This window comes from Epargyreus clarus, unplaced genomic scaffold (genome assembly GCF_041222505.1).
Source record: "Epargyreus clarus isolate Ecla_fem2 unplaced genomic scaffold, WU_Ecla_fem_2.2 ptg000025l, whole genome shotgun sequence".
In the NCBI taxonomy this organism is placed as follows: Eukaryota; Metazoa; Arthropoda; class Insecta; order Lepidoptera; family Hesperiidae; genus Epargyreus; species Epargyreus clarus.
Window position 1 is genome coordinate 1,507,127 of NW_027332232.1, and position 27,494 is coordinate 1,534,620.

At 37.9% G+C, this 27,494-nt stretch overlaps 3 protein-coding genes and 1 long non-coding RNA gene across 4 annotated transcripts in view; 2 read left to right on the forward strand and 2 right to left on the reverse strand.

Annotated features, from left to right (window-relative positions):
- The window catches only part of LOC140752819 (glutamate receptor ionotropic, kainate 2), a 45,690-nt gene extending 39,744 nt beyond the window's left edge, over window positions 1-5,946 (reverse strand). Inside the window, exon 1 of the mRNA XM_073087172.1 lies at window positions 5,706-5,946. The gene's annotated coding sequence lies outside the window, so the exon portion shown is untranslated. The remainder of the gene's footprint in view (window positions 1-5,705) is intronic.
- LOC140752787 (uncharacterized) overlaps window positions 1-27,494 on the forward strand; it is a 238,186-nt gene that overhangs the window by 178,421 nt on the left and 32,271 nt on the right. The window lies entirely within an intron of this gene.
- On the forward strand, window positions 7,794-18,582 carry Egm (acyl-CoA dehydrogenase family member enigma). The gene is made up of 9 exons (XM_073087130.1): window positions 7,794-8,580; window positions 9,393-9,554; window positions 10,173-10,316; window positions 11,210-11,360; window positions 13,192-13,343; window positions 14,781-14,896; window positions 15,642-15,799; window positions 16,599-16,670; window positions 16,989-18,582. The coding sequence occupies exons 1-9, from the start codon at window positions 7,923-7,925 to the stop codon at window positions 17,200-17,202; spliced, it is 1,827 nt and encodes a 608-aa protein (XP_072943231.1). The 5' UTR covers window positions 7,794-7,922; the 3' UTR covers window positions 17,203-18,582.
- Window positions 21,493-27,494, reverse strand: part of Ir8a (Ionotropic receptor 8a) — a 30,464-nt gene continuing 24,462 nt past the window's right edge. Inside the window, exons 14-18 of the mRNA XM_073087127.1 lie at window positions 25,880-25,992; window positions 25,171-25,261; window positions 24,039-24,200; window positions 23,229-23,302; window positions 21,493-22,202 (exon numbers count right to left, since the gene is read on the reverse strand). Coding sequence (XP_072943228.1) covers window positions 21,919-22,202; window positions 23,229-23,302; window positions 24,039-24,200; window positions 25,171-25,261; window positions 25,880-25,992 — 724 coding nt within the window. The 3' untranslated portion in view covers window positions 21,493-21,918. The remainder of the gene's footprint in view (window positions 22,203-23,228; window positions 23,303-24,038; window positions 24,201-25,170; window positions 25,262-25,879; window positions 25,993-27,494) is intronic.

A 27,494-nucleotide genomic window follows, 5' to 3' on the forward strand; every position in this document is an offset into this window, starting at 1 on the left:
ACTCTGGTAAGTCGGTAACTTTTTATTTCTTCCTTATCATTTTCTCTCCAGAGTATGCGTTGACAATCAGCATCCCGCTGGTTGACCTTTATTTGCCGATACATTTTAGCTATGTCGGCTGACATACAAATGGGTGAAATCCTCCATTGCATCACAATGCACCTTAGTTCTGGTTGCAACTTGGGTCCAACCAGCAACTGATCGTTTAATGATAAATTATTTTTCCCTTTGCATGATGCATCGTAGACGATCCTTACTTTGGTAGTCTGTCTGTCATTTTTGACCACCGCGTGATGAGGCAAATAAATTGATTTATCATTATCAATCTCATCCTTAGGTACCACTTCCATGTGATCTAAGTGTAAGTACTCTTCAATTACTTCCTGATATGTTGCTTTCATTGTTTTGTTCTTGTTAAGACGATTTTCTAAAAGTTTCAGTCTTTTTTCAGCTATTTCCCGTGAAGCCGTTACTTCAGGAGTACCATTTCTGAATGGAACACGTACCTACGTACGATACGATACGTACCTACGTACGATACGTACGATATACCTGCCATCCTCATCCCTTTGAGTTGTTTCCTTGAAATATTGTTCACATCGTTTTTCATTATCTGTGAACATGGTTTCCTTAGGTTGCCGTTGGTCTGACTCAAGTTCCCAGAATCTTTTGAGCATGTCATTGCTTTCCGTGCAACAGTGCATAACTTGGATCTGCGAAATAGGATCATTTGATGGATTCACCATACCTGAGAGAATCCAACCGAAACTAGTAGCCTGTGCTATTAAATTACCAAACGGACCTTTCTTCATGCCTTCTTGTAGTATTTGACTGTATGTTTCTGCACCTAAAAGAAGGTCAATGTGATTTGGAACATCAAATTGTGGATCAGCTAAAACTAGTTCCTTTAATTCTGGCCAATCCAATTTTTCAACTTTTCTCGTAGGAAGAAGAGAAGTTATGTTTTTGAGGACATATGCCTTCACCGGAATCCTGACATCAGAATTAATCAAAGATTTGATTTCGATGGTAATCATCGCCTTGGAAATAATTTGCTTATCTCCACCAAGACCAGTTATTTTTCCTTTAATAAGAGTTTTATTTAAACCCAAATACTGTGCCGTAGACTCAGTGACAAAGGATGACTGCGACCCCTGGTCTAAGAGTGCGCGAACCTTGTATCCTACTCCGTTCCTGGAAGTAGCCTCCACTAGTGCTGTGGCGAGCAACACCTGTTGCTGAACTGTATCCTTTGCAAAACAAGATACTAATGGTGTTGGATTGGTTTCCCCATTAGCATTTCCTGAAGAAGAGGCAACATACCCGTTATTTTCATTGTTATTGTTGGTAACCATAGGACTCCTTCCCTTGGGATGCAGGAGCGAATGATGATTTCGTTTGCAAATGTAACACTTTACCTGAGACCGACAGTCTTTAGCCGAATGACTACCACCCATACAATTAAAACATATATTATTGTCAAAGACAAACTTACGCCTGGCATCTACACACTTTCTTTGGAACTCTTTACAAAAGCTCAGTTTGTGATCATTTGTACAATATGGACAAACAACATTTTTTACATGTAAAGATTTAATTTTGACAAGTTGGCTAACTGCAGGAGTTGGTTTGGTATTTAGAAATTCTAAAGCTCTAAACCTAGTCAATAAGAAATTCTTAAATTGATCATAAGTAGGCAATTCTTCACATAAACTAGCGATATTAAATTCCCACTGTCGACGAGTTTCTGGGTCTAACTTTAAAGTAAGAATATGTATGATTAAAATGTCCCAGCTCCTAATATCTATCCCTAAATTACTCAAGGTAGCTAAGCAATCATCAGTTGTATCGACAATAGACTTTAAACCGGTTGCGGACTCATTAATAAGATTCTTTTGACTTAACAATCGTTTTATTGCATGATTAGAAACAAATCGTTTGTTATCATAGCGTTTTGTAAGTAATTCCCAACATCGCTCAAAGTTTTCTTCTTGTATGGGAATGTGTCTAAGAATTTGTTCTGCTTCACCCACTAAACAGCCCTTTAAATAATGCAATTTTTGAATGTTATCTATAGTACTGTTGTTTATAATTAACGATTTAAATAGTTCCTTAAACGAACACCATTCCGAATAACTTCCGGAGAACGATGGAATATTTATTTTGGGTAATTTAGCTATTGAGATTGGGGGAGCTGTATGAGATGGTGTACTATATTTTACTTGGAATTTTGATGACTGGCATTGCAGTTCACATTTGTAGTCTAAATAAATTTCCTCTACCTTGTCATACATCTCGCCAGTGACGTATATAGACTTTTTTAATACATCGGGTGGATAATTCTTAGCTAACTCCTCGTGTCCTAACATAAACCTTGACCACAACTGTTCTAAACCCTCTAACCTTCCATTTACGTATTCTAGTGTAATTCTTTCCTTAGGAGACTTTTTATAATTCAATTTACTTTTGTAAACACGTGCCGCTAAATCATTTTGTAAATTTATAATTGACTCCATTATGAACCAATAACCATAAATTAATAAGTATTAAACTTAATAATAATTAATAAGTAATAAGCATAAGTCAATAAAAACTACTTTCAGACAAAATTGCAAATTCAGAATGTTCAAATTTTACAAGTGTTTGACGTATTTATATTGCTCAGAAATCGGGCATAGATTTATATAATTTATATTAAATTTGTAATGTTCTATGTTCTAATATTAATTCAAAAAGTTTTTTAATATCACCAAAGAGTTTTTTATAATGTAAATTACTCACTATTTTCTTCGGTTTTACTTAACCTCATGTGATTTGATTCACACGACCTCGGGCTCCGCTGCCCGTTGTGTAGCCTCGGGCTCCGCTGCCCGTAGTGTAGCCTCGGGCTCCGCTGCCCGTAGTGTAGCCTCGGGCTCCGCTGCCCGTAGTGTAGCCTCGGGCTCCGCTGCCCGTAGTGTAGCCTCGGGCTCCGCTGCCCGTAGTGTAGCCTCGGGCTCCGCTGCCCGTAGTGTAGCCTCGGGCTCCGCTGCCCGTTGTGTAGCCTCGGGCTCCGCTGCCCGTAGTGTAGCCTCGGGCTCTACTGCCCGCCGAAGTTCAATTTCCTCGGGCTCCGCTGCCCGTCGAAGGTTGAACTGCCTCGGGCTCCGCTGCCCGTGGTCGTTGCAGTGCTCCGACAGCAACGCTCCCTGCTGCACCTCACCGCTGGCTCCGCCTGACAGTCACCTCCTCAGGAGACCGTCCAAATTGACAACCATCCACACTTGGTCGTCTGACTTGCGTTTGCGACAACAATCCGCTGCCCGCAAGTCTGTTGCTTCACAAAAAACCCTCCAGTCCAATCTTATAGAATAAGATGGATCCGGCTCGAAGGACCATGTTCGAACTCGGAGAGAGGTGAGGGGGTTGAGGGGTTGTTACTAACCACACTTGTAACAAAAACACACTTGTATGTTCCACTGAATATATTTTATTAAATTTACAAGCGGCCTCTTATAGTATCTACGAAAGGTTCTCAACAGCGTGATTCAACGGCTATTTTAGCAGCGCCATCTAGTTGAATATTACGGAACTATCACATACAAATTATTTGAATATAGAACACAAATTTGAATATTGAACACCTGTTTGTGTGCGGATCTGGCCCGCTTGTCACATTTTTTATAATATAGGAGTAGCAGACGAGCATGCAGTCCATCTATTAGTAAGTGGTTACTGTCGCCCGTGGACATCTGTAATCGACCCCAGATAGGATTAGATATCAAGGTCGGCCACAGATGCACTGCTGTTATGAGGTAGAAATAGGTGTAGCGGTGGTGCCGCCGGAGTCGAACCACAAAAGTTAGAACTTTTAAATCCTATCGCTTAATAGACAATTTTCCCGCGACGCGACGTGAATGTATAAGCAGATAGGACACGAATGGTGACGTAGAACCGCGTGACAAGAAAGTGGCTTTAAGGATCCCTTTCACGCATGTATTCGCATGTCCCATACACTTACAGTTTATTTTGATGGCATAGTTATTATTAAAAAACGCTTTCTACACTCACAGCCCCACACTAGGATTCCCTGTATCGTGGGTGCTATGGACACACACAGAGACAAATACACAAACACCCAGACCCAGAAACAGAAGACTAAATTCATCATTTAGAAATCTGTCTGGCCGGGGATCGAACCCGGGACCCTCTGCGCGTCAGACCGGCATGGTGACCGCTCCGCCACGCGGGTCGTCAAAAGTTGTATGTCAGTCGGCAAGTCCAAGGTTCGAATCCCAAGCACACACCTCTGATTTTCAAAGTTATGTGCGTATTAGGAAATAATGATCACTGGCTGTAACGGTGAAGGAAAACATTATGAAGAAATCTACACACCGGAGAAATTTTTGGACAAAAAATATTAAAGCTATGTGAAGTCTACCAATACGCACTTAGCCAGCGCGGTGCACTATGAACAACTTCTCTGGATGAGACTGGTACCCAACAGCGGGACAATAAGATGTTGACGACAACGAAATCTTGTTTTTCAGATTTCAGGGAACTGCTGAAAAAAGTTCTTCCAATTTCCTTAAAATAGGTTACTATTTTTGGAGGGGTAGTACCTTTTTTTTTTTGTTTACGAGGGGGGAAACCTTCAAAAGGTACCCGACGACGTGAGAGCGACGCCGGGTTATGTGGGATTTTTACCGCACTTAAACCCCCCTGGTGGCCGTCCTCAACGCTTGGTGGAGAAATCCGGGATCTCCGACGGAACACAACCGGAGTCCTCCAAGCGCGATGTCGCAAACGGGGCATCGCGCTCTGCCCTGGGGGGGGCAGTTTTCGCTCCTCTCACACCATGTAGTGTTTACGACGGTGTGCGACCACACACACCGCCGTCCTGGGGTCGCTTGCTGGACGGTTCAAGCTCCCACTCTTGCCGCCTGCAACCCCGGAAGCGCCTTATTAGTCGCTTCTTACGACAGGCGGGGGATACCGTAGCCCTATTCTAGTCCCGGGACTACAGGTACAACCTGTGATCAACATACATCCTAACTAATATTAGAAATACTAATGTGAGTTTGTTTGTTACACTTTCACGATCACGTTAACCGATTGTTGAAATTATGTACACACGTTGTCAGGGGTCCAGAAAAGAACATAGGGTACCTTTTACCCCGTAAAATACTGTTCGCAGGGCATATATAATAATCTCTGAACGTGGACGAAGCCGCGAGTAAAAGCTAGCAAAAATATATAAGCGTCGAATAGATAACCTCTTTCCTTTGAGAAGTCGGTTAAAATTATAATAGCTATTTAATGTTCTGTCTCTTTCTGTCATAAACATGTTTAGAGAGATAGAAGATACTACAATATATATTATGCTCGTATTATGCTTCTATTTTATTTGTAATTTGGTTCTAGAACCTTCTTTTTATAAAATTATTCATTATTTTAGTTACGGAATTTAAAAAAATCATAAAAATCTCAATATTATGAATAAATTACCACTTAGTATTAGATTTTTTTTTTTATAAAACAAAATAATAAAATACTGAGTGCACAGATAAATAATAATGTAATTATAAAATAGGCTAAAATTGTACTTTTTAATTGAGGTTAGTGATGTGCAATCACTAACCCAATTATCGGTAAATCATTATCACTGAATTGGGTTAAAAATCGGGAACAACGCTACAATTACGAATATAATATTAAGAACATACCATTTAATAAGCCAGTGACATGGAATCTCAAATCATTAATTTTTTCGCAAGTCGCCAATTCGTAAGCTTTTCCATCGTCTTAAATACGTCAAAATACCATTTTCCGAACAAATCACGTTACACACCACACTATTAATCTATTTTACACACGAAATAACACAAATAAACGCTATTTGAGTACATAAAACCGTAATTATAATCTTTTTAACGTTATAACACGATACACGCGCGTGTTTCTCGAAAGAATGAGTTCTACTGATTATTTCATAGCAAAACGTAGACATAGTTATGTAAAATAACATAAATTCGAGTGAAACAAAGGAAAATGGTCCTTAAATAAAGGCGTAATAAGTTAGCATTACAGTATGTGAAGCCTGAGGTGGCTTTGCACCCCCCAACAACCCCCATCCCTTGTCTAACGTTTTAGGGATGTGAGAATCGTAACCGTTTTAACCCTCCCGGTTTTCAGTTTATTACTCGCGTATTTGATGTAAGAAATAAATAAAAGAAATAATACTTCAGTATATCTTATTACTAATACCTATAATATTTTGAGAATAATATTATGTTGTATGTCAATATTCAATATTAATTTACAATTTATTGTAATCCATTACTCAATTTTCATGTTTGAAAGAAACGCGAGTAAATCTATGAAGATCGCAAAGAGGACATACGCATAAGGTGCACTTGAAAAGAATGAAAGACAGAAAGTAAAAATTTTTGAGACAAACTTAAATAGAATAGTGCTCACTTGTCAATTCAAACGCACTTTTAAACGAGTAACTATTTATTGTATTGATTTTAATAATTTGCATGTTTCTATTGCACGGCGGGATAATTTCAAGTCGAGCGATCATGTTATATTTCTAAAAGTGAACATATCGCTTAATTAACATGAATATAAAACAAAAAATCACTACTACTTCCATTTGTGGCAGGAGTATTCATGAAAGAAACAAACAAATTATTGATCTATATATATAAAAATCAATTGCTGTTCGTTAGTCTCGTTAAAACTCGAGAACGGATGGACCGATTTGGCTAATAATAATTTGTGAAAGTCCAGAGAAGGTTTAAAAGGTGAGTAAATATGAAATATATTTCATAAATAGATTCTGAGGCGGTACAAAGTTTGCCGGGTCAGCTAATAATTATAATTTTTAACGAAAGCCTACTTAAAAAGTTTTAACGGTTAATATAGCAACAAGCACTTCCCTAGTTCACATTTACCCAGTGTTGCCAAAAATAAAACCGTATTATTATTCAATTAAACCGGGAGTCATTGTCTTAATATTTCCGAGACATATTCTATGTATGGATATGTAAATATAAAGTATAATCAGGCCAAATTTAAGCGTCAGACATTATTATTCATACTTGAGAAGGGTCCCATTAACCGTGTATTAATTAGTTCTGGTCTAAAGACCTTTATTGTTTTCTTGTTGAAGTATTTCATTCGGAAATGAGGTTGCTAGGGACATTTTCAACCTCGTTTTCAAGGTGGCATTCTTTTATTTACGCAGATTTAGATAAAAATGTTGTGAAATCGGACAACTGTTTTATTATAATTCTGTATTGAATAAAATGTTCATTTTATTGAGAACAAGTTTGTTTTCCTTGATCAATCTTTGATTACTTTCATTATCAATAGCTATTGTATTGAATATACAAAAAATACTTGATTTTTGTTTAATAATTTAATGTCTCTTTTAAATTATTGTGTACCATCTGTCGAATAACTTGCCGAACAATCACGCACATGTAAACGACGCGTACGAATATACACGCATATTGCTTTTATTCGCGCCACATACCCAACACCGCGCGAGATCTGCCGAGTTTTCGTGGCAAGTAATGAATACTCTCGAATAAATTATTCCCATGCAAATAATCGCGCCCTTTCGTATAAATGTTGTATTAAAAACATAGCTAGAATAATAAAATTATAATAAAGAAATGAATATTTTTCTTGCTTTATGTTATAGAACAAATATTTTGTCATTTTACTACAATATTAGGTAGATTTTTAAAATCGCACAAGGTAACATTTTTCTTATGTCAGTTATGTCATAGAACTAATATCAAAATATAAAATAACCTCAAATAAACATTGAGAGTTATGAAACAATTTTTAATTATTTAAAGTCTGTATATATTAAAATTTGTTCTAAAAAAATAAAATTATTATTCCGAATTCAATTTACGTTCGTAACAATGAATATAGCCCGTAAAATCTGTACAATCCGTTACCAGAATGTCGGAAAGAACTTCGTGCGAAAACTTCGATTAACTGCTTCTAACTACGACTCAGCACCATCAACACAGCCTCAGGTCCAAGAAGAGAAGTTCGACTTCGAAGATCTCAAAATATACGAGAGAACAACACGAAAAAAAGCAAAAATCCCTCCCTTCATGAAAGACGTATTTGTGTCTATCTTTAATCGCGAATTACTCGCGTATCCTGAAGTTTTAAACAAGGATGAGAGCGATGCACTCGACAACCGTGTCGCTGCGCTCGAAAAAGTGTTTTTAGATCCCGAAAAAACGGAAAACGATCGTAAAAACGTCTTAAAACACACAAAAATGTATGCCGCGCCAGTAGAACTCACTAAAAATGGCTTAGCTATGACCCATACAGAGAGTTTGCGATATTTAGAGGTCATATCCTCAGATTTGCAGCTCGGACAAGCGATCAGCGAGCATTGGGTGTGTTTGAAGGCGTTGCAAATGGGTTTGAGTCGGGAAATGTACCAAAATATAATAGATGATGTTACATCTGGAGAAAGATTGATAGCGCTGTGTGTTAAGGAAAGAATAGCCGAGAGACCAACACAGGCTGACTTCAGAACTACCGCTGTGTTGGACAGTAATGGTAAATAAAAGAAATTAGTTAATACTTTGGCATTAGGTACAGATTTCTGTAGTTTTTCAGACTTGACCATATATAAATTCATTTATGCTTTTTTGTAATATAGCGATAGGAAACAAGCATGCAGTCTTAATGGTAAGGCTACTGCCTCTCCCAGACATCTGTAATCAATTTTTAAGTGGCTACTGCGCCCTAAGACATATGTAATCAACTCCAGATACGATTAGTCTTACCTGAGATCGGCCACAGATGAGCTGCTACCACTAAGGACTAAGGGACACCATGGAAGAGTATCTCCCCTTCACACCCTTAAAACCAAAACACAGCAGCGCCTAACACTGCTATAATTAGGCAGAAGTAGTTGTCATTAGAATCAAACCACAGGGTTCATACCATGCAACTGAATCGAAATATAGGCAGTAACGAAATACAAAACAGCATATTGTGAGTCACATCATCAACCCATTACTGTCCCACTGCTGGACACGGGTATCCTCTCAGAATGAGAAGGATTAGGCAATAGTCCACCGCACTGGACAAGTGCGTATTGGTAGACTTCACATACCTTTGACAACTTTATCTTTTTACCATCTCAGGTATGCAGGTTTCCTCACGATGTTTACCTTCACCGTTTAAGGCAAGTGATAATTACTTTCTAATACGCACATACATTTGAAAAATCACAAGTGCGTGCCTGGGATTTGCACCTCGGACCCCTCGTTCGGAGGCCAAGTTTCTAAACCATGGGGTATCACTGCTTTTTTATTGTGAGTACCTATTCCATAGTGGAGCTAGTGAACAATTTTCTTTCGCAGATTTATGGTATGTGACCGGTGAGAAGGTCTGCACGAACACCTCAGGATACCTCCTGGTGCTATGCAATGTGGAACCCTCACAATTGAAGGCATTCCTGATTCATCCCAACGCAACCGGAGTCTCGAATAAGGATAACTTTGTCGTATTCAGAAATACACCAGGTAATTTTTATATTCAGATAATTTTTATATGAAATCAAAAATTTTATTCTAAGTATATTAGGAAAACCGGAAATTATTTTTTAAAGCATGTAATGGAAACTGATCGAAAAGTAATTATATGTTTTCTGACCGAAAAACAGTTATTTTATTAATGAAATTACTAAACTTAAAAATTTTTGAAAAAGCCCTTGATGGTGAAAATGTAATTGAAAAGGGATAAAATCATTGAAAAACTCCCGACTTCAATAATTTATGTGTCAGGTCTCCTCTCAGAATGAGGATTAGGCCATAGTCCACCGCGCTGGACAAGTGCGTATTGGTAGACTTCACATACCTTTGACAACTTTTGTTTTTGAGAATTCTCAGGTATGAATGTTTCCTCACGGTTTCCTTCACCTTTTAAGCAAGTGATAATTCATTTTTAATACGCACTTAACTTTGAATTGTATTACGAAAAAAAAAATATTACTTGGAAATAAAGGGCTTTATTATTATTAACTAACTTTGAAAAATCAGAGGTGCCTGGGATTTGAACCTCGGACACCTCGACCAAGCCGAGTTTCTTAACCACTAGGCTATCACTGCTGTTTCACAAACCTAATTTTAAACCCTTTTCAGCGACACCCTTGGATATGGTGAGCGAGGAAGCCCTATCACAAGTACTGGGAGCCTCTCGTCTCCACACCGCCACACTATACCGATCATGCCTTGTAAGAGCATTGAAGGGCTGTGCTGATTATACTAAACCTAGGTATTTTGGCGGTGAGTGAACTGACTTATGTTATAATACTAGCTCGACGGGTCCTACGTAAACTGGTGCAAGTGCGACTCAACTTTACAGTAGAGCGATTTAAATGTTCTGATGCGTGTAACTTTAACATTATTCAACGTACATAGTTCAAATTTTAAAATGGTATAATTGAATCCTTTTGAAATAAAACTGCATTATATGTGAATAATGTTAAAGTTACACGCATTAGAACATTCAAATCGCTCTACTGTAAAGTTGTGAAAACGCACTTGCACCAGTTTACGTAGGACCCGTCGAGCTGCACTAAACTAAAATAAATTTAAACAAGGCGCCATCTGTTGAAAATTGGTCGTACCAACTCAGAAACCGTCGTGGGCTCATGCACAACAACTTTGCTAAAGATCATCACATGATCAAATGCATAGTTTACGATTCTATAAAGGACATTTTTATATATTAAAAAGATGAAGATTGGATGTAGAATATACGCATTTAATACGTTATTTTTTTATTTCAATTTTTTATTTCAAAATATAAAAAGATGAAAATTTTATTAAAAAACATGATAGTGAAAATTATCATCTGAAAATTCCTCTACCTCTTAAAAAAATTAAAAAAAGTTTTTTTTCGGTTAAAAACTTTATAGTCAATTTTTTTCCTTGGAAAACCCTCTATCTTTTCTTCTATTCTTTTATTCTTCTATTCTTTTATATCATTTTTTTACAAAATGACCAGAAAAAAGTTATACGAGATAAAAATCTCCAAATTTAAATCTACTTCCGTTATTAATAATATTAATTTTCATTCTAAAACAAAGAGTTATATTACACCAGACAGACAGACAGAGTTACTTTCGGACTTATAATATTAGTAAGGATTCAAGATTACATTGAAATATTCGCAGGCAAGCCGCTATCAAACCTATCGACTATACGCAACACAATAGGAGAGGCTCTTCTGAAGATATACGCGTGCGAGAGCGCCGAGTACTTCACTGCCGGGCTGCTGGACGGCTACGAGGACGCCGACGCCGAGCTGGAGATGGCCATGTGCAGGTTGGTGTGACAGCGGTACCTGAGTACCAAATTTGTAAGTTCCTGTTCAGGTCGATGTGACATCAGTACCTTAGTATCATACTAAAAAGTTGCAGTACAGAAGTTTGTGTAACATTAGTACCTATAGTCGTATTGGTGTGACATGGGTACCTAAATATCTGGTAGAAGTATGCCGTTGTAAGAAATTAGTGTTCGGGTTGGTGTGACATCGGTACATAATGTACCTACTATGTAACGTAAATATGTGACATTGGCTCCTGTTGTCGTATTGATGTGACATCGGTACCCCATATACATTCAATGTAACGTCAGTACCTGATGGGACATTGGTACCTATAGTCGTATTAGTGTGACATCGGTACCTCATATGCCTTTTATATGACACCAGTACAGACATACAGACAAACATTCATTTTAAAAAAAATGTGTACATATTTTCTTTAAAATTGCCTTTACCTTTAGTTTGTCATATATCATTACTTTCCACAATTTGATTCTTATAAGCGACACTATCCGATGATAGAATAATACAGGTGTGTTTCTTTTTCAAAATGAACTCGTTCGATTCCCGACTAGGGAAAAATATATTTTAAAAAACTAATGATGTAGTTTTTATCAAAATCGGCCTCGTTACTCCTTTCAGCATTTTTCGTTAATTCTTATAGTTTCGGATCTGGCCCTGCAGACCTGTTTGAAAAAATCATCCTGTGTATATAATATAGGAGTAGCAGACGAGCATGCAGTCCACCTGATGGTAAGTGGCTACTGCCGCCCATGGAAATCTGTAATCAACCCCAGATAGGATTAGATATTCCTATCTGAGGTCGGCCACTGATGCGCCGCAACCCCTGAGGACTAAGCTGGGAAGCCTCGGAAAAGTATGTCTCCCTTACCACACCTTTCAAATCAGAACACAGCAGCGCTTGACACTGTTAATAGGCAGAAATAGGTGTGGCGGTGGTGCCGCCTGAGTTTAACCACAAAGGGTTCTACCTTGAAACTATTATAGTCGTCACAATTTAATAGGCCCATTTTGACACATGCCATCGTTACGGCACTAAGTATGTGATATACAAATCGATAACCAAAGAAACCGATTTTTACGACAAATCGATTACAACCCCATATCTTATTGTATAGAATACTTAATATTTTGTTAACAGAATATATATTTAATATCTTTCTAAATCATCTAAAGATTTAATAAAAAGGAGTAAAGAAAAGAAATTATTAACTTGAAGATTCAATAATTTTTAGAAGATTAAATAAAGCATCGCTCGTTCTATCGTAACGTGTATTTCTTTTCATCATTCACTTAGGAACAAAGTCTCGATTATTTTATGGTTGTTATGATGAAAAAGGGAAAAATATTTTTTATTGGTAATTCTAAGTTTCCATTATTTAAAAATTAATCGATTATGGTTTCTTCCGAATGGTTTGAAGCCGCAAGCTGTAGCTGGAAATGGGTGTAAACTTCCAAATTACCCGACTGATGTAATATTGCAACGACGCCCTATGATACTTTTTGGATGCAGAAAAAATTGGTTTCTGGACACATTTTAACTGAAATAAAATGTGTAATATAATATATACATTTTATTAATTATTCTTGTTTACAAGTTATTGCGTTATTGTATATTTAGAAGTATTTGACTATCGAATTACGTGTTATACGTTCACACAAGGTTAGTTCAAAACTTCAATGACATTAGGATGGCGTGTGTCAAAATGGGCCTATTAAATTGTGACGACTATACCACATATTACTATCTCTATTTTTAACCTATTAAAATATGTTTCAGAATAGGTGATAATACTCAATTCTTTTCAGAAACTTCATCGCCCATCATGGCCAATCAATCCTCATGGACCTCCTAGCTGTCCAGGGTGTGGAAGGGCACGAGGAAGGTCTCCGGCTGCTCCAGGACATGAGGTCGCTATCCCTTAGAGGGGAGAGTGTGGAAAATGTTAATATGTTTATTGGTAAGTGCATATTTCGATGGACTTTTATGGCAAAGATGCAAAGGCAGTGATAGCCTAGTGGTTAGGAAACTCGGCCTCTCGATCGAGGGGGCCGAGATTCAAATCCCAGGCGCACACCTCTGATTTTTCAAAATCATGTGCGTATTAAAAATTAATTATCACTTGCTTAAACGGTGAAGGAAAACATCGTGAGGAAACCTGAGAAATTTATAAAAAAAAAATCTCAAAGGTATGTGAAGTCTACCAATACGCACTTGTCCAGCGCGGTGGACTATGGCCTAATCCTCATTCTGAGAGGAGACCCGTGCGCAGCAGTGGGACAGTAATGGGTTGATTATGTATGCAAAGGGTAAAAACGGAACCGTATTACTAAGCCTCCTCTGTGTGTCCGTCTGTCAGTCTGTCACAAGGCTCTTATCTCATGACTAGTAGTAGATAGACACTTGAATTTTTTACAGAGTATGTATAAAGGTGGCCACTATAACAACAGATAATAGAATATTAAAAAAGGGTTGAAAATATTAACGCTTTCTAGACTTACCGCCCTACACTAGGATTCCCTGTGTCGTGGTTGCCATGGACACGCACAGAGACAAAAACACAAACACCCAGACCCAGAAACAGAAATCTAAATTCATCATTTAGATATCTGTCTGGCCGGGGATCGAACCCGGGACACTTTGCGCGTCAGACCGGTATGGTGACAGCTCCGCCACGCGGGTCGTCAAATAAATCTAGGTCACCATATAAGAAACTGCTATTTTACGAAGTTTTTCGCTTTATCTATTGAACCGTAATAGATAGACAGTTCACAATGCATTCATTTCTATGGCAGCTATGATATCAAATACATGATATAAAAATAAATAATTATGTGTTATGTTAGAATGAGTCGAACTCGCACATGGAGGCTTCCGTACCACTCCTTACCAATGTTCATTATTTTTTACTTACTTTTATTCATTTTATTATTTTCAACAATACTTAGTTATATGACACAACAATAGATGGCGTTGGGGTGATGATATTTTTTTATAATATAGGAGTAGCAGACGAACATACAGTCCACCTGATGGTAAGTGGCTACTGCCGCCCATGGACATCTGTAATCAACCCCAGATAGGATTAGATATTCCCACCTGAGGTCGGCCACAGATGCGCCGCTACCCCTGAGGACTAAGCTGGAACGCCTCGGAAAAGTCTATCTCCCTTAACACACCCTTCAAACCGGAACACAGCAGCGCCTAACACTGGTGTTATTAGGTAGAAATAGGTGTGGCGGTGGTGCCGCCGGAGTCGAACCACAAAGGGTTCTACCACCTTCAAAGATGAAAGATAAGTAAACAACGTATAATAAAATTAAAATAACTATATTAAAAGGAGTCGGTATTTTTGTTTTTATAATAATTATTAATAGTTTTTTGGTATTATTTTCAGCATTGAACGGTATACACCACGCCGGTAAAATTATGGCGACTGAAATCAAGCAAATGAGAAATCCGCTGTTCAATCCGTCGTTCATCTTCAAGAAGATTCTAGCAGACAGACACCAGGTATATTTTATTATAAAAGTATTTTTTTATGAGAAGTCTATATGTCTAAAATGTCTATTAACATATTTCAGAAGATAATTATTTTTTTAATATTTTTCCGTTTAAAAGAATGTGCTTTATCTACTTTTTGATAATTAATTTCGTCTTAAAAATATATTAAATTCGCAACTCAATTTACTCTTCAAAGTGAAAATAATGTTTAATATATTGCCCTTTAAAAAATGTGCTTTTTTCGTCATCTATTTATAAAATAATAATGGATTTATTTTATTAATTCTTTCACTCATAATGGTTCTTGCAGGCAGATTAAAAAAAGTTTCCAATTTTTATTATTTTATTCCGCTGCCCTTATGGTCTTTCGAGCGGGATTTACAAAATCAATTTTTGTTTTTCACTCATAATGGTCCTTCGAGCAGGATTTACAAAAAATCTTTAGTTTTTACAGAAATAGAATACAAGAACAATGTGTCTACTGCTTTATGTGATAGGACAAAGAAGCACAGTGTCAGAGGACGCCACCTACATTATATGACTATTTAGCAGTTTAAGTTAGCGTAGAATTAGTATTATATTAGGCTAAATTGTAATTAATATAAAGTATAGTCCGCGTCAAACTGCTAGTCCGCTCTGAAGTTGCTGCGAGCAGGTGTAGTCATACAATTTGCTATGGCGACGCGACTCATTTCTATATTCAGAGCGGACCTTACTCATTCGGTACTCTATACATGCAAAAAAAAATCTACAGGAGAAAGACGATCCGAAGCTGGACTTATTCCTGGCGGAGCACCTGCATCCTTCACTGCGGCCCCCCGCAGGGCAGCTGGAGTACGCGGTGCTGCGGATGCGGTTCGCGTGCGAGACGCTCATGAGCAGACACGGACTGGCCGTGGGGGAGGCGTTCACGTGAGTTGACCGCTGACATACACACGAACATACAGGCTCACACACGCACACACACAGAGAGAGAGAGAGACATGCCCAAAGACATACAGACACAGACTCGAATACATACACACACACACACACACACACACACACACACAGAGAGAGAGAGAGAGAGAGAGAGAGAAACAGACATACAGACACACCCCCATACTCAGACACACATACCCTTACACAGACACCCCAATAAATGCACACACAATTAGAGAGAGAGAGAGAGAGACAGATACACGCACAACAACATACAGACAAGGACGTACGCACAAAAACACGCAAACACACTCACGCTCATTTATTCACTCACACTCACACGTACACTTACACGCAGGCTTACAGACAAAGACACTCACACACAGACATACGCAAACACACAAACATTCACAGATATACTCACACATAAACCAAACACACACATACACAGAGAGAGAGAGAGATATACACGCACAAAAACATACATACAGGCAAAGACACACGCACACAGACACCCACACATATGAACACATACGCACGCACGCACACTCACGAATAGAAGGACAGACGCACAAATACACACACTGACACATACAATCTGTCTCTCTCTGTTTCTTACTCTCTCTCTCTCTCTTTCTCTCACACACACAGAGAGAGAGACAAAGAGACAGACAGACACACACGCACTCACACATATTCACCTCATTCGCTACTTCCAATACTTTCCAAATAAATTTAATTTCTATTCAATTTTCAATATTATACAGTATATCTTAATATTTAATTCCAGTGAACTGACCAGGTTGGCAGAAGCCGCCACTGAAATATTGGCCATGACTGCTGTCCTGGCGAGGGCTTCCAGGTAAAGTCTGAATTTTTCAAAAAATACATCCAAGAACGAATTTTTATTTTACGAAAAAGCGTGTATTTATGTGCGTCAGTATTTAATAATAAAAAAAAATCTGAAACAAAAACCCGACGGCAAAAAAGATCTTAATTTCAGAATTTAGACGAATCTAACGACACCTCATGAAAAGACTTTCGTTTTTTGAGAAAATTACAAAAAAAAAGGTTTCTCAAAGGTGTTTTTTAAAAACTTTTTTTTTTTGTATAAATTAATTTTTAAAAGTATTTTTTACAAGTATTATAATAATATTTAATTACATTTTATTTGTTTCAGATCATACTGTATAGGCCTAAGAAACGCGGAAGTCGAAATGAAATTATCCGCGTGTTTCGTCGAAAAATCAAAAGACAGAGTGAAGAGATTGATTTTGGAGATCGACGACGGCGAGTTTTTGAATCTAGACCATTTCAGAATCGAATTTGGCAAGAAAGTTATCGATACTAACTCTGTGTTAGTAGAAAAACCAACGGCTAGGGTGTTTTGGTAGTCATTATTAGTTTTAAAGGTGGTAGAACCCTCTGGTTCGACTCTGGCACCACCGTCACACCTATCTGTTATAACAGCAGTGTTAAGCGCTGCTGTGTTCCGGTTTGAAAGTGGTAAGACAAACTTATCCGAGGTGTTCCAGCTTAGTCTTCAGGCCCATCTGTGGCCGACCTCAGATAGGAATCTAATCTTATCTGAGGTTGATTACAGATTTTTTTTTATAATATGGGAGTAGTAGACGAGCATGTAGTCCACCTGATGGTACATTACTGCCGTATGGACATCTGTAATCAACCCCAGATAGGATTAGTTTCCTACCTGAGGTCAGTAACCTCCGCTAAGTGAGGACTAAGCTGGAACGCCTCGGAAAAATATGTCTCCCTTACCACATACTATCCATATAGCAGTAACTTACCATCAGGTGGACTGCATGCTCGTCTGCTACTCCTATAAAAAAAGTAGAACCAATAGCTTTCAACAGCGAAGATATAGACCGCGCCAAACTGCTAGTCCGTTCTGAATATAGAAATGAATCGCATCGAATAGCAAATTGTAGATATTAGCCATAGATTAGTAAAGATACTTCGCCGCCTTGAAATTGAATGAAGCCACAAACGGCTTATTAGTAAGTTCTTTTTTTGAATTCTTGACAAATAAAAACATTTTTAGAGAAAATTTACGAATAAATAACTAATACTGCGTAATTTACATTCTAAATAAATGATTATTTCAAATATTTTAGGGACATTTCAGCACGGAGACGTGGCAAAACTTTTTTACGCAACAATTTCAGTTCTCAAAACTGGGTACATTTTCTTGTTAGGAGTGAGTAATCTTTACTAATCTATGATATTAGCGGAAAGAAGACAGCGCAGATCCCCCCGGTACTTTCCGCTGTCCGCTCTCGCCCGCGGGTACATAGCTGCGTTAGTGTGCCCTTACGTTACTACGGAGTATATGCTTGTGGTTGTGTGCAACAACGTCAGAGCGGACTAGCAGTTTGGCGCGGACTATACCACCGTAACACAGTCGAGCGTGAAGCAATTCTGTCTTACATATGATCCGACCTTAGCCCTTAGGGCTCGAACACAAAACTGCGATGCGACGCGATGCGAATTCGCAACGCAGAAAATTGCGATGCGAATTGCTGCGATGCGATATCGTGCGGCGTAGCGTCTCTCAGGGTGACCAACAACAACAACCACTGTGCGATGCGAATCAATTCGCAAGTTCTTGCGATGCGTCGAGGGAGCTCGCAGATTTTTGCGATGCGACGTCGCATCGCAGTTTTGTGTACGAACCCTTAGTGGTTGCCATGTAATCGGCTTCATATAGAACCTGTTGATGTCCATACGACAGTGACTACCATCAGGTGGACTGCATGCTCGTCTTACTTTATTTACTGAAAATTCAGACGAACTGCTAGTTATGTCTGTAATGTAAAAATTATACATTACTAGTGGTGCCCGCGGCTTCGCCCGCATTTTAAAGATATAATATGACATACATAAAACAGAAAATTCGTACCTTCATTGGAATGACAGTGGTGACATCTGTCGAAAATTGGTCTTACCAACTCCCAAACCTTCCTGGGCTCTTGGACAACAACTTTGCAAAAGATCATCACTTGATCAAATGCATAGTTTCCGATTTTATAAAATGTATATAGACAAATATGAATTTTTATATAAATAGATAGATGATCGACTAATATGGATAAGTAAAGTAAATTATGAAAAATCGAATTTCGATCTTCTGGGTTGAAAGATCGATTCACTGAATCGATCCATTACTGGAGATCGATTAAAATAATCGATTTTTGGTTCAAAAGATCGATTCTCCGATTAATCGATCTCAGATCGCCATCCGTAGTTCCCGTGGGATTTCCGGGATAAAAACTATCCTATATCCTTTCTCGGGTCTCAGACTATCTTTGTACAAAATTCCATTCAAATCGGTTCAGTGGTTTACCCGTGAAGAAGAGACAGACAGACAGAGTTACTTCCACATTTATAATATTAGTAAGGAAGTAAGGATTTGCTGACGGATACATAATTTCAGTGCTTGTTTGATCCTGATAACCTTTTTTTTCGCCATCCTCGAAAAAAGATCGAAGATAGAATCGATTCTTAGGGCCTCGATTTTTTTGTGAATGGATTTATTGCACTTCGATTCAAATCGATTCAAAAATCGATCTTTTTCGGAAAGAATCGCCACTCCTAATATAATCCCAATAAATCTATATAAATAAATATAATGTTGCAACCGTCTCCGCTTGCAAGAATTGATATTTTTAAACTCATGGTTATTTAGAGTATGCCAAAAGACCCACAAACGTAGGTAGGATCCATTACTGGAGACCGATTAAAAAAATCGACTTTTTTTGGTCAAAAAGATCGCTTCTCTGATTAATAGATCTAAGATCGCTATCTGGGATAAAAACTATCCTATGTCCATTTTAGGGTCTCAGACTATATTTGTACAGAATTTCATTAAAATCGGTTCAGTGGTTTAGGCGTGAAGAAGAGACAGACAGACAGAGTTACTTCCACATTTATAATATTAGTAAGGATATCGATTAAATAATCGACTTTTTGGTCCAAAAGATCGATTCTCCGATTAATCGATCTTAGATCGCCATCCCTAGTTCCCGTGGGATTTCCGGGATAAAAACTATCCTATGTCCGTTCTCGGGTCTCAGACTATCTTTGTACAAAATTTCATTAAAATCGGTTCGGTGGTTTAGGCGTGAAGAACAGACAACCAGACAGACAGACAGACAGACAGACAGAGTTACTTTCGGATTTATAATATTAGTAAGGATTTATGAAAGGTTACTTATTGTTATAAAATAAAATAGATTTTGACATTTAAATAGTTTTATTTATATCCCTAAATCACTACAGAAAAACCTTCAAATTTTAAAACACTATTTTAAGAGGTACACATATTATAATGATGAATAATGATCTTAATATAATGCTCTCAAAAAAATACTACCGGTCGTTGACTAACAAAATGACATTTTTAGCGCAATATTTAAATACATTTCAGTGATTATAAAATCAAAAATGTTTTCAGTTATAAGACTTCCACCTCTCCTACGTATAATATCGTAACTACAAAATAACAACTTTACAAGAGAGCGTTTCAAAGTTTCGAATATGCTAAAATTCGAATAAAATCTGCATTTCTGCAGGTATCTCTATGAAATTTGGTATATATGTTGTATTTTATTATACGCTTTATAACAATATTTGTGTCTATAAACACATTAAAATAAGGCAATTTATGCAACGAAAACGAAAATGTACTTTTATGTGTTACGATATCCAGGGCCGGACTTAAGGGAGGGCAACCGGGGCGGCAGCCCCGGGGTCTCCGCAAAAGAGAGGCCCCTATAATAGGGACGTCAGATTTTTTTTTTCCGACTAGTAAACACTAGTAACCGACGTAAAATTGATGCACTTGAGATGTGGTGCTGGCGGAGATTGCTGCGGATCCCTTGGACAGCGTTTCGAACCAATGTTTCGATCTTGGAGGAACTTAACATATCGTCGACGGTACAAAAACGAATCCTCAAATACTTCGGACACGTTGTCCGAAATCAAAACTCCATGGAACGGCTCGTTGTCCAAGGGCACATGGAAGGCAAGCGGTCACGCGGACGATCTCCTACGCGTTGGACCGACTTAATAAAAAGTACCACACAAGCCTCCATTATCCAATGTTGCCGCAACGCAGAAGACCGCAACAAGTGGAGGCGCATCGCAAGGGTGGCATCGTCCAGAACTGATGCAACATCGTGAAACCACGACCGCTCTGTCAAGAGTGAACGACTAAAGAGAGAAACACTAGTAAAAAAATATATATCTTTTCCTTTGAAATTTTTTTTCGCTGTTTTACCTTTATCTACAGTAGGTACTTTGTACAAACATGAATACTAGAAGAATCTACCTGCGTTTCACAATAAAATATTTATTGAAAAACTCAACTGAAAAAATTGTTCATTTTATTCGAAAAAAAATTTGAGGCCACTCCTTTGCTGCCCCAAGGCCTCTAGACCTCTGAATCCGGCCCTGACGATATTATACGGAGAGGAAGAGAGGAGGGGTCGATTTGTCTATCTATACCATTATAAGGTTTAAAATAAAAATTCAAAGTATAACTCCGTGCTTTATTTTATTTTAAAGGAATTTATTTATCGAAAAGAAAAGAACATTAATTGGTGCTCTATTTTGTTACAAATTACTTTATTTGTCTAAAAGCCTATTTTAATTATGCGGAAATTATTATTTATTAGTCATCTCTTATTTATCTAGAAGCATAAATAGGACATGAATTGTGCAGAAATTATTATTTACTAGTCAGCTCTCATTTATCTAGAAGCATAAATAGAATATTATTTATTAGTCATGTCTTATTCATCTAGAAGCATACATAGATTATTAATCGTGCAGAAATTATTATTTACTAGTCATCTCTTATTTATATAGAAGCATAAATGGAATAGGAATTGTGCAGAATTATTATTTATTGGTCATCTGTAACCCACGTCAAGGCAATCATAGTCATAGTCCGCGTAAAACTGCTAGTCCGCTCTGAATATAGAAATGAATCGCGTCGCCATAGCAAATGTGTGACTACACCTGCGCGCAACAACTTCAGAGCGGACTAGCAGTTTCTCGCGGACGCTTTGCCACTCCTGAAAGTGGACCTAAGGTCTATAAACTCCTCGAGGGTACACACTTATAACCGACACCCCTTTATCCACCGGTTTGAAGGTATCCCCAATGGTAACACTCTTAATAACCTTCCCTTTTCGTTTGCGAAGTTTCTTCAACCTGTCCACCATTTTCCGAGGCAATTTCGGCTTGGATTCTAAAGTAGCGTCGAAAGCCTTAACTTTATTCTTTTCTTTACGCTTGTAGTAAAATACCTCCCAGGCTAACGTTATCATTGCTAAGCCCAGACCGAATAGAGTCGCTATGAATACTCCACCTTTAATAAAAAAATATAAAACATTATTATTTAAAAAACTAAAAACCACGGTATTATAGTTAAAACTAGAAATTATTCATTATTGCACTCTAGTAACTTTGCCATGAACTTTTTCTAAGGCGCTCGAAAACCGTCTCGAAAATGTTAATCCTGATGATCTTGAAAAAGCCAATGGGTCAATATTAAAATGATTTATTGTCATCGGCTCGTGATAATTGATCAAACTTTTGAATTTAACTAACTGTTTGAAGTGGGTAAAAAGAAGTTTAAAATTCCGTTACATATAAAAATGACCTATTTACAAGTTAATAAAAGCGTGGCAATAAAATAAATTAGTATAATTCGTTTGATAACATTAAGAGATGGCACCACACGTATTATGAATCACGCTATCAACATTTTCTGAAGATCTTATAAATATAGAAACTTCGATCTCAGATCATTCTAGCACAGTCGAGCTCGAAGCATAATCGCTTAGCCTGACGGAAAATCGAAATTTGGTATTTTCAAAAATTAGTTTAACATTTAATTAAAAAAGGTTCATCATAAAATTAAACCAATTGCTGGGACTATCATCAACCAGAATGTCACAAGGAGTGATTTATGCTACTTTCAACCCAAATTCAAGTCTTACTTATATAATACAGTACTAGGCCCTCATGATATCTAAACAAATTGCTAGTCCCTAATTGTGCCCTAAGTCTCTACAAAAAAAACGCTCATTTCATGGCAATAAAAAATTATAATATGTTACCCGATGCCATAAAACAATTGACATACAAACTTCATTTATTGACTATATAATGTAACTAATGCTTCTTGACATCAATAACTGTATAATATTCAAATTACGTATATTGCAATCAATTATTTTAAATATTGACAATTGTAAATTGTTTTTAATTACTATGTGTACAAAATTTACACGCCGACCCGGCAGAATGAGAGAAATTTGTAACTATAAGACCTTTGTTAACCTTATTCTATGCAAATAAAGAATTATGAATTAAAGAATGGTACACTTACCCAAGCTCTCCAAAGTAATGCCCTCTGACTCATCAGCATCTGGACAGGACATCCGTGCAGTTTCATTCCAGTATCTAAAATAATAGAAGAAAAATAATACATATTAAATAATGTGTTATATTATTATATTATTGAAGCTACTTGCTTACAAAATTTATTTATTCATTAAATCATATTCACTAACAAAATTTGCAAATAAAGATGATGATTATTATTATTATTATTAAAATGACAAGAATGCCTAATTTAAATCATCAAATGTGTTAGTATACATATATGATATTCATTAATTATAATTATTTAAAAGTTTTGTTGTCTTAACATTTGTCAATATTGAGGTAAAAATCAAATATAAGTCAATATAAGTTGAATCAAATTATTAGCAAAATCATTATTATTAGTAAGTCACAGTCCAAATATAATGTCAAATTATATACTATAGGAGTAGCAGACGAGCATGCTGTCCACCTGATGGTAAGTGGCTTCTACCGCCTATGGACATTTGTAACCAACCCCAGATAGGATTAGATATTCCTACCTGAGGTCGGCCACAGATGCGCCGTTACACCCTGAGGACTAAGCTGGAACGTTTCGGACACGTATATCTCCCTTACCACACTTCAAACCGGAACACAGCAGCGCTTAACACTGCTGTTATAACAGAAATAGGTGTGGCGGTGGTGCCGCCGGAGTGGAACCACAAAGGGAACCTTCTACACAGACTCACTTGGCCGCCAGCTGCTCCAGAAAGACTCATTAGACTAGACCGACTAGCTAGACTAGACACTAACTCATTAGACTCAGACTCACTTGGCCGCCAGCTGCTCCAGACAGCGCTCCTTCTGCAGGTCGAGCAGCGCGCGGGACAGGTCCTCCTGCAGCCGCGCGCCCGCCGCCACGCCCAGCGCGTAGGGCTGCTCCGCGAACACCTCGCCCACCTCCGTCAGGTTGCAGTTGCGGGTTAGCTCGTATCTAGTTGCCAACATTTGTCCCTGTAGTTCCGGGACCAGAATAGGGCTACGGTATCCCCTGCCTGTCGTAAGAGGCGACTAAAAGGGGGCTTCCGGGCTTGCGGACGGCAAGAGTGGGAGCTCGAACCGCCCGGCCAGCGACCCCGGGAAGGACGGCGGTATGTGTGGTCGCATACCGTCGTGCACACCAGACGGTGTGGTGAGCATCAAGCTCACCTGGGCGGAGCACAGCGCTAAGAGGACTCCGGTTGCGTTCCGTTGGAGACCCCGTGGTGCTTTACGAAGCGCCGAGGACGGCCACCGGGGGGGTTTTAGTGCGGTAAAAGTCCCACATAACCCCGTGTCGCTCCCACGGCACCGGGTACCTTTTGAAGGTTTCCCCCTCGTTAGCAAAAAAAAAAAAAAGGTTGCCAACATTGTATAAATAAATAATAAAGTATGAAAGTGTTTTTAATTAAGTATGAAAGTCGACCTTAAAGTCTGTAATCCAAATCTCTAACTCTGAGTTGTGAAAGTCATATACATTTTTTTAATCTGGTGACTTCCCGCTACTAGTCAAGAGAAGGCGCCACGAGTATTCTGAATCACGCTATCGAAGTTTTCTGAACATGTTGCATATATACAAACTCTGAACTGAGACTGTTGAAGTACGGTCGCTGTTTGGGCATGATCACCTATCACACACGGAGATCTCTCTTTGCCAATAAAACTATCACAACTTTAATAGTTAAGAAAATATTGTAAAACATGCGTGATACTTCTATAGTAATCTAATGTTCAAGATTGTATGAAGTTTACCGATTATTAAACTTAAACCCCTTTTATTACGGATAGACCCGTTCCCAAAAGACCGATGTAAAAAATTCTAAGTCTACTAATCTACTCTGATACACTAGATTATAGTCTAAACCCCTCTCATTCCTTGAAAGAAGACCCATGCCCAAGATTAGAAATAATGAGAACAAACTTACTTGATTTCAGCGGAGTCATGTATAAAGGCAAAATCAGCTTCTGTATGTTCATTAACTTGTCGAAAACCTGTTGCAGCGTCGGGGACGGGACCTGTATAGTATTTTAATTCAATTGTACATCAGCGAAAAGAACTACTGAGGCACTACGTCACACATATTTCTGTCTTATAACAGCAGTGTTAAGCGCTGCTGTGTTCTGGTTTGAAGGGTGTGGTAAGGGAGACAAGTCGTTCCAGCTTAGTCCTCAAGGTGTAACGGCGCTTGTGGCCGACCTCAAGTAGGAATATCTAATCCTATCTGGTGTTGATCACAGATGTCCATACGGCAGTAGCTTACCATCAGGTCGACTGCATGCTCGTCTGCTACTCCTATATTATAAAAAATAAAAACAAATATGTCTGCCTTATAACTATAGTGAGGCGGTGCATGTGCGGCGTTACTTTGAAGGATGTGGTAAAGGAGGCAGTTTCTAGTCAAACGCTCGAGTCAACAGCCAAACGCAACCGACCATAAGTTTTAGCTGTGCTGAAAGTTTTGGTCAATTTTTAACCGAAACTTGGCCGAAACCAAATCTTCGAGCGGTCACTAGTAACAGTATAAGGTGGCATTAGCACACCCTTCAAAATAGATCACAGCAGCTAAACATTACTGTTATACCCCAGAAATAGATGTGACAGTTACCACATTATCACTAAGACTTCCATTTTACCTGAAGCATTAATAGCCAGAAGGATATGACCATACTGCTCTCTAATTGGATAATCCCAAACGCGGTATTGAGCTTGGTCAGAGGTGGCGTTCAGGGTGATTTCCTTCCAGACCCTAAAATTGAAGGAAAGAAAGAAAGAAAGATAATAGATTATTTAGGAAATTTGCAATACAATGCAAGTAGACAAAATAAATAAACCACAGACCTGTATTTGTTTGTGAAATAAACAAACTGCACGGTTATATATATAACAAATTAATTAATAAGTAAAATAATCAATACAAAGAAAAAAAAATATCATAAATAATTTAGAGAGAAAAACACACCTACATATTTTTTTTTTGTAAATTATTAATTCTGATCACTATTTTTTAAACAACAATACCAAGATTAGACATGGTAGCAATGAAAATCAATAATAATACAGCATTTCGACGTAAAACACGTATCTTATTCTTTCTTAATTTCTTCTTATTTATCTTTTTTGTTTTCCAATCGTCTTATTATGTTCTGTTTTTAATTACGTTTGTTTTTATGTTCTCTGTTTATCTCACTTTATTTTCTTCCTTCATGGAATTGATAATTATTTTAATAAACATTATGAGGGTGATTTCTTTGCACACTAAGATCTAAAATCGACGTTATAAATCGGTAGTCCTGATTTATGATGTCAAATTAATTTTATGCATCGCCAGCAATATTCTACTTTTACATTATCATGCTTTTTAACTACTTATTCATCTCCTTTTTGTTGCTTCTCTTTTTCCTCTCCTCCTTTTCTCCCTCTCTCTTTTTTCTAACTTACCATTCATAATGTTAGAAATATATTCAAATTATTTAATTATAATATTATTTTAATTAATTATTTTGTGTTATTTTCATGATGTGTTATTTATAATAATAAGTGCCCATTTAGGGTTCGTACACAAAACTGCGATGCGACGTCGCATCGCAAAAATCTGCGAGCTCCCTCGACGCATCGCAAGAACTTGCGAATTGATTCGCATCGCACAGTGGTTGTTGTTGTTGGTCACCCTGAGAGACGCTACGCCGCACGATATCGCATCGCAGCAATTCGCATCGCAATTTTCTGCGTTGCGAATTCGCATCGCGTCGCATCGTAGTTTTGTGTTCGAGCCCTTAGTGCTCGTACACAAAACTGCGATGCGACGTCGCATCGTAAAAATCTGCGAGCTCCCTCGACGCATCGCAAGAACTTGCGAATTAATTCGCATCGCACATTCCTGCGATGTTTCGTCATACTTGTTGACGCCATTTTTAGTTCGTTCTGGGACAGCATGTGGGGAAGATGTACAGACCTGTATTTGTTGGGTGGGAAGACGTATACTTTAATGTAAAAAAATGACAAAGTACGTTGTTTACTTTTTTATATTACTGATTGAGGAGCGCCCTGTTCTTTGGGAAACTAAATATAAAATAAATTATATATGAATTAGATAAATGGATGAACCCAAAATTTTCTTTGTTACTCTTTCCTGTATCTCTTAAGCAATAACAAAAGTGCACACTTCTTTTTACGATCCATGTGACGACTTAATTTTCAAAATACGTTCCGTACGGTTGACGGTTGTCGAAAGAATGGTCACCCTGTGAG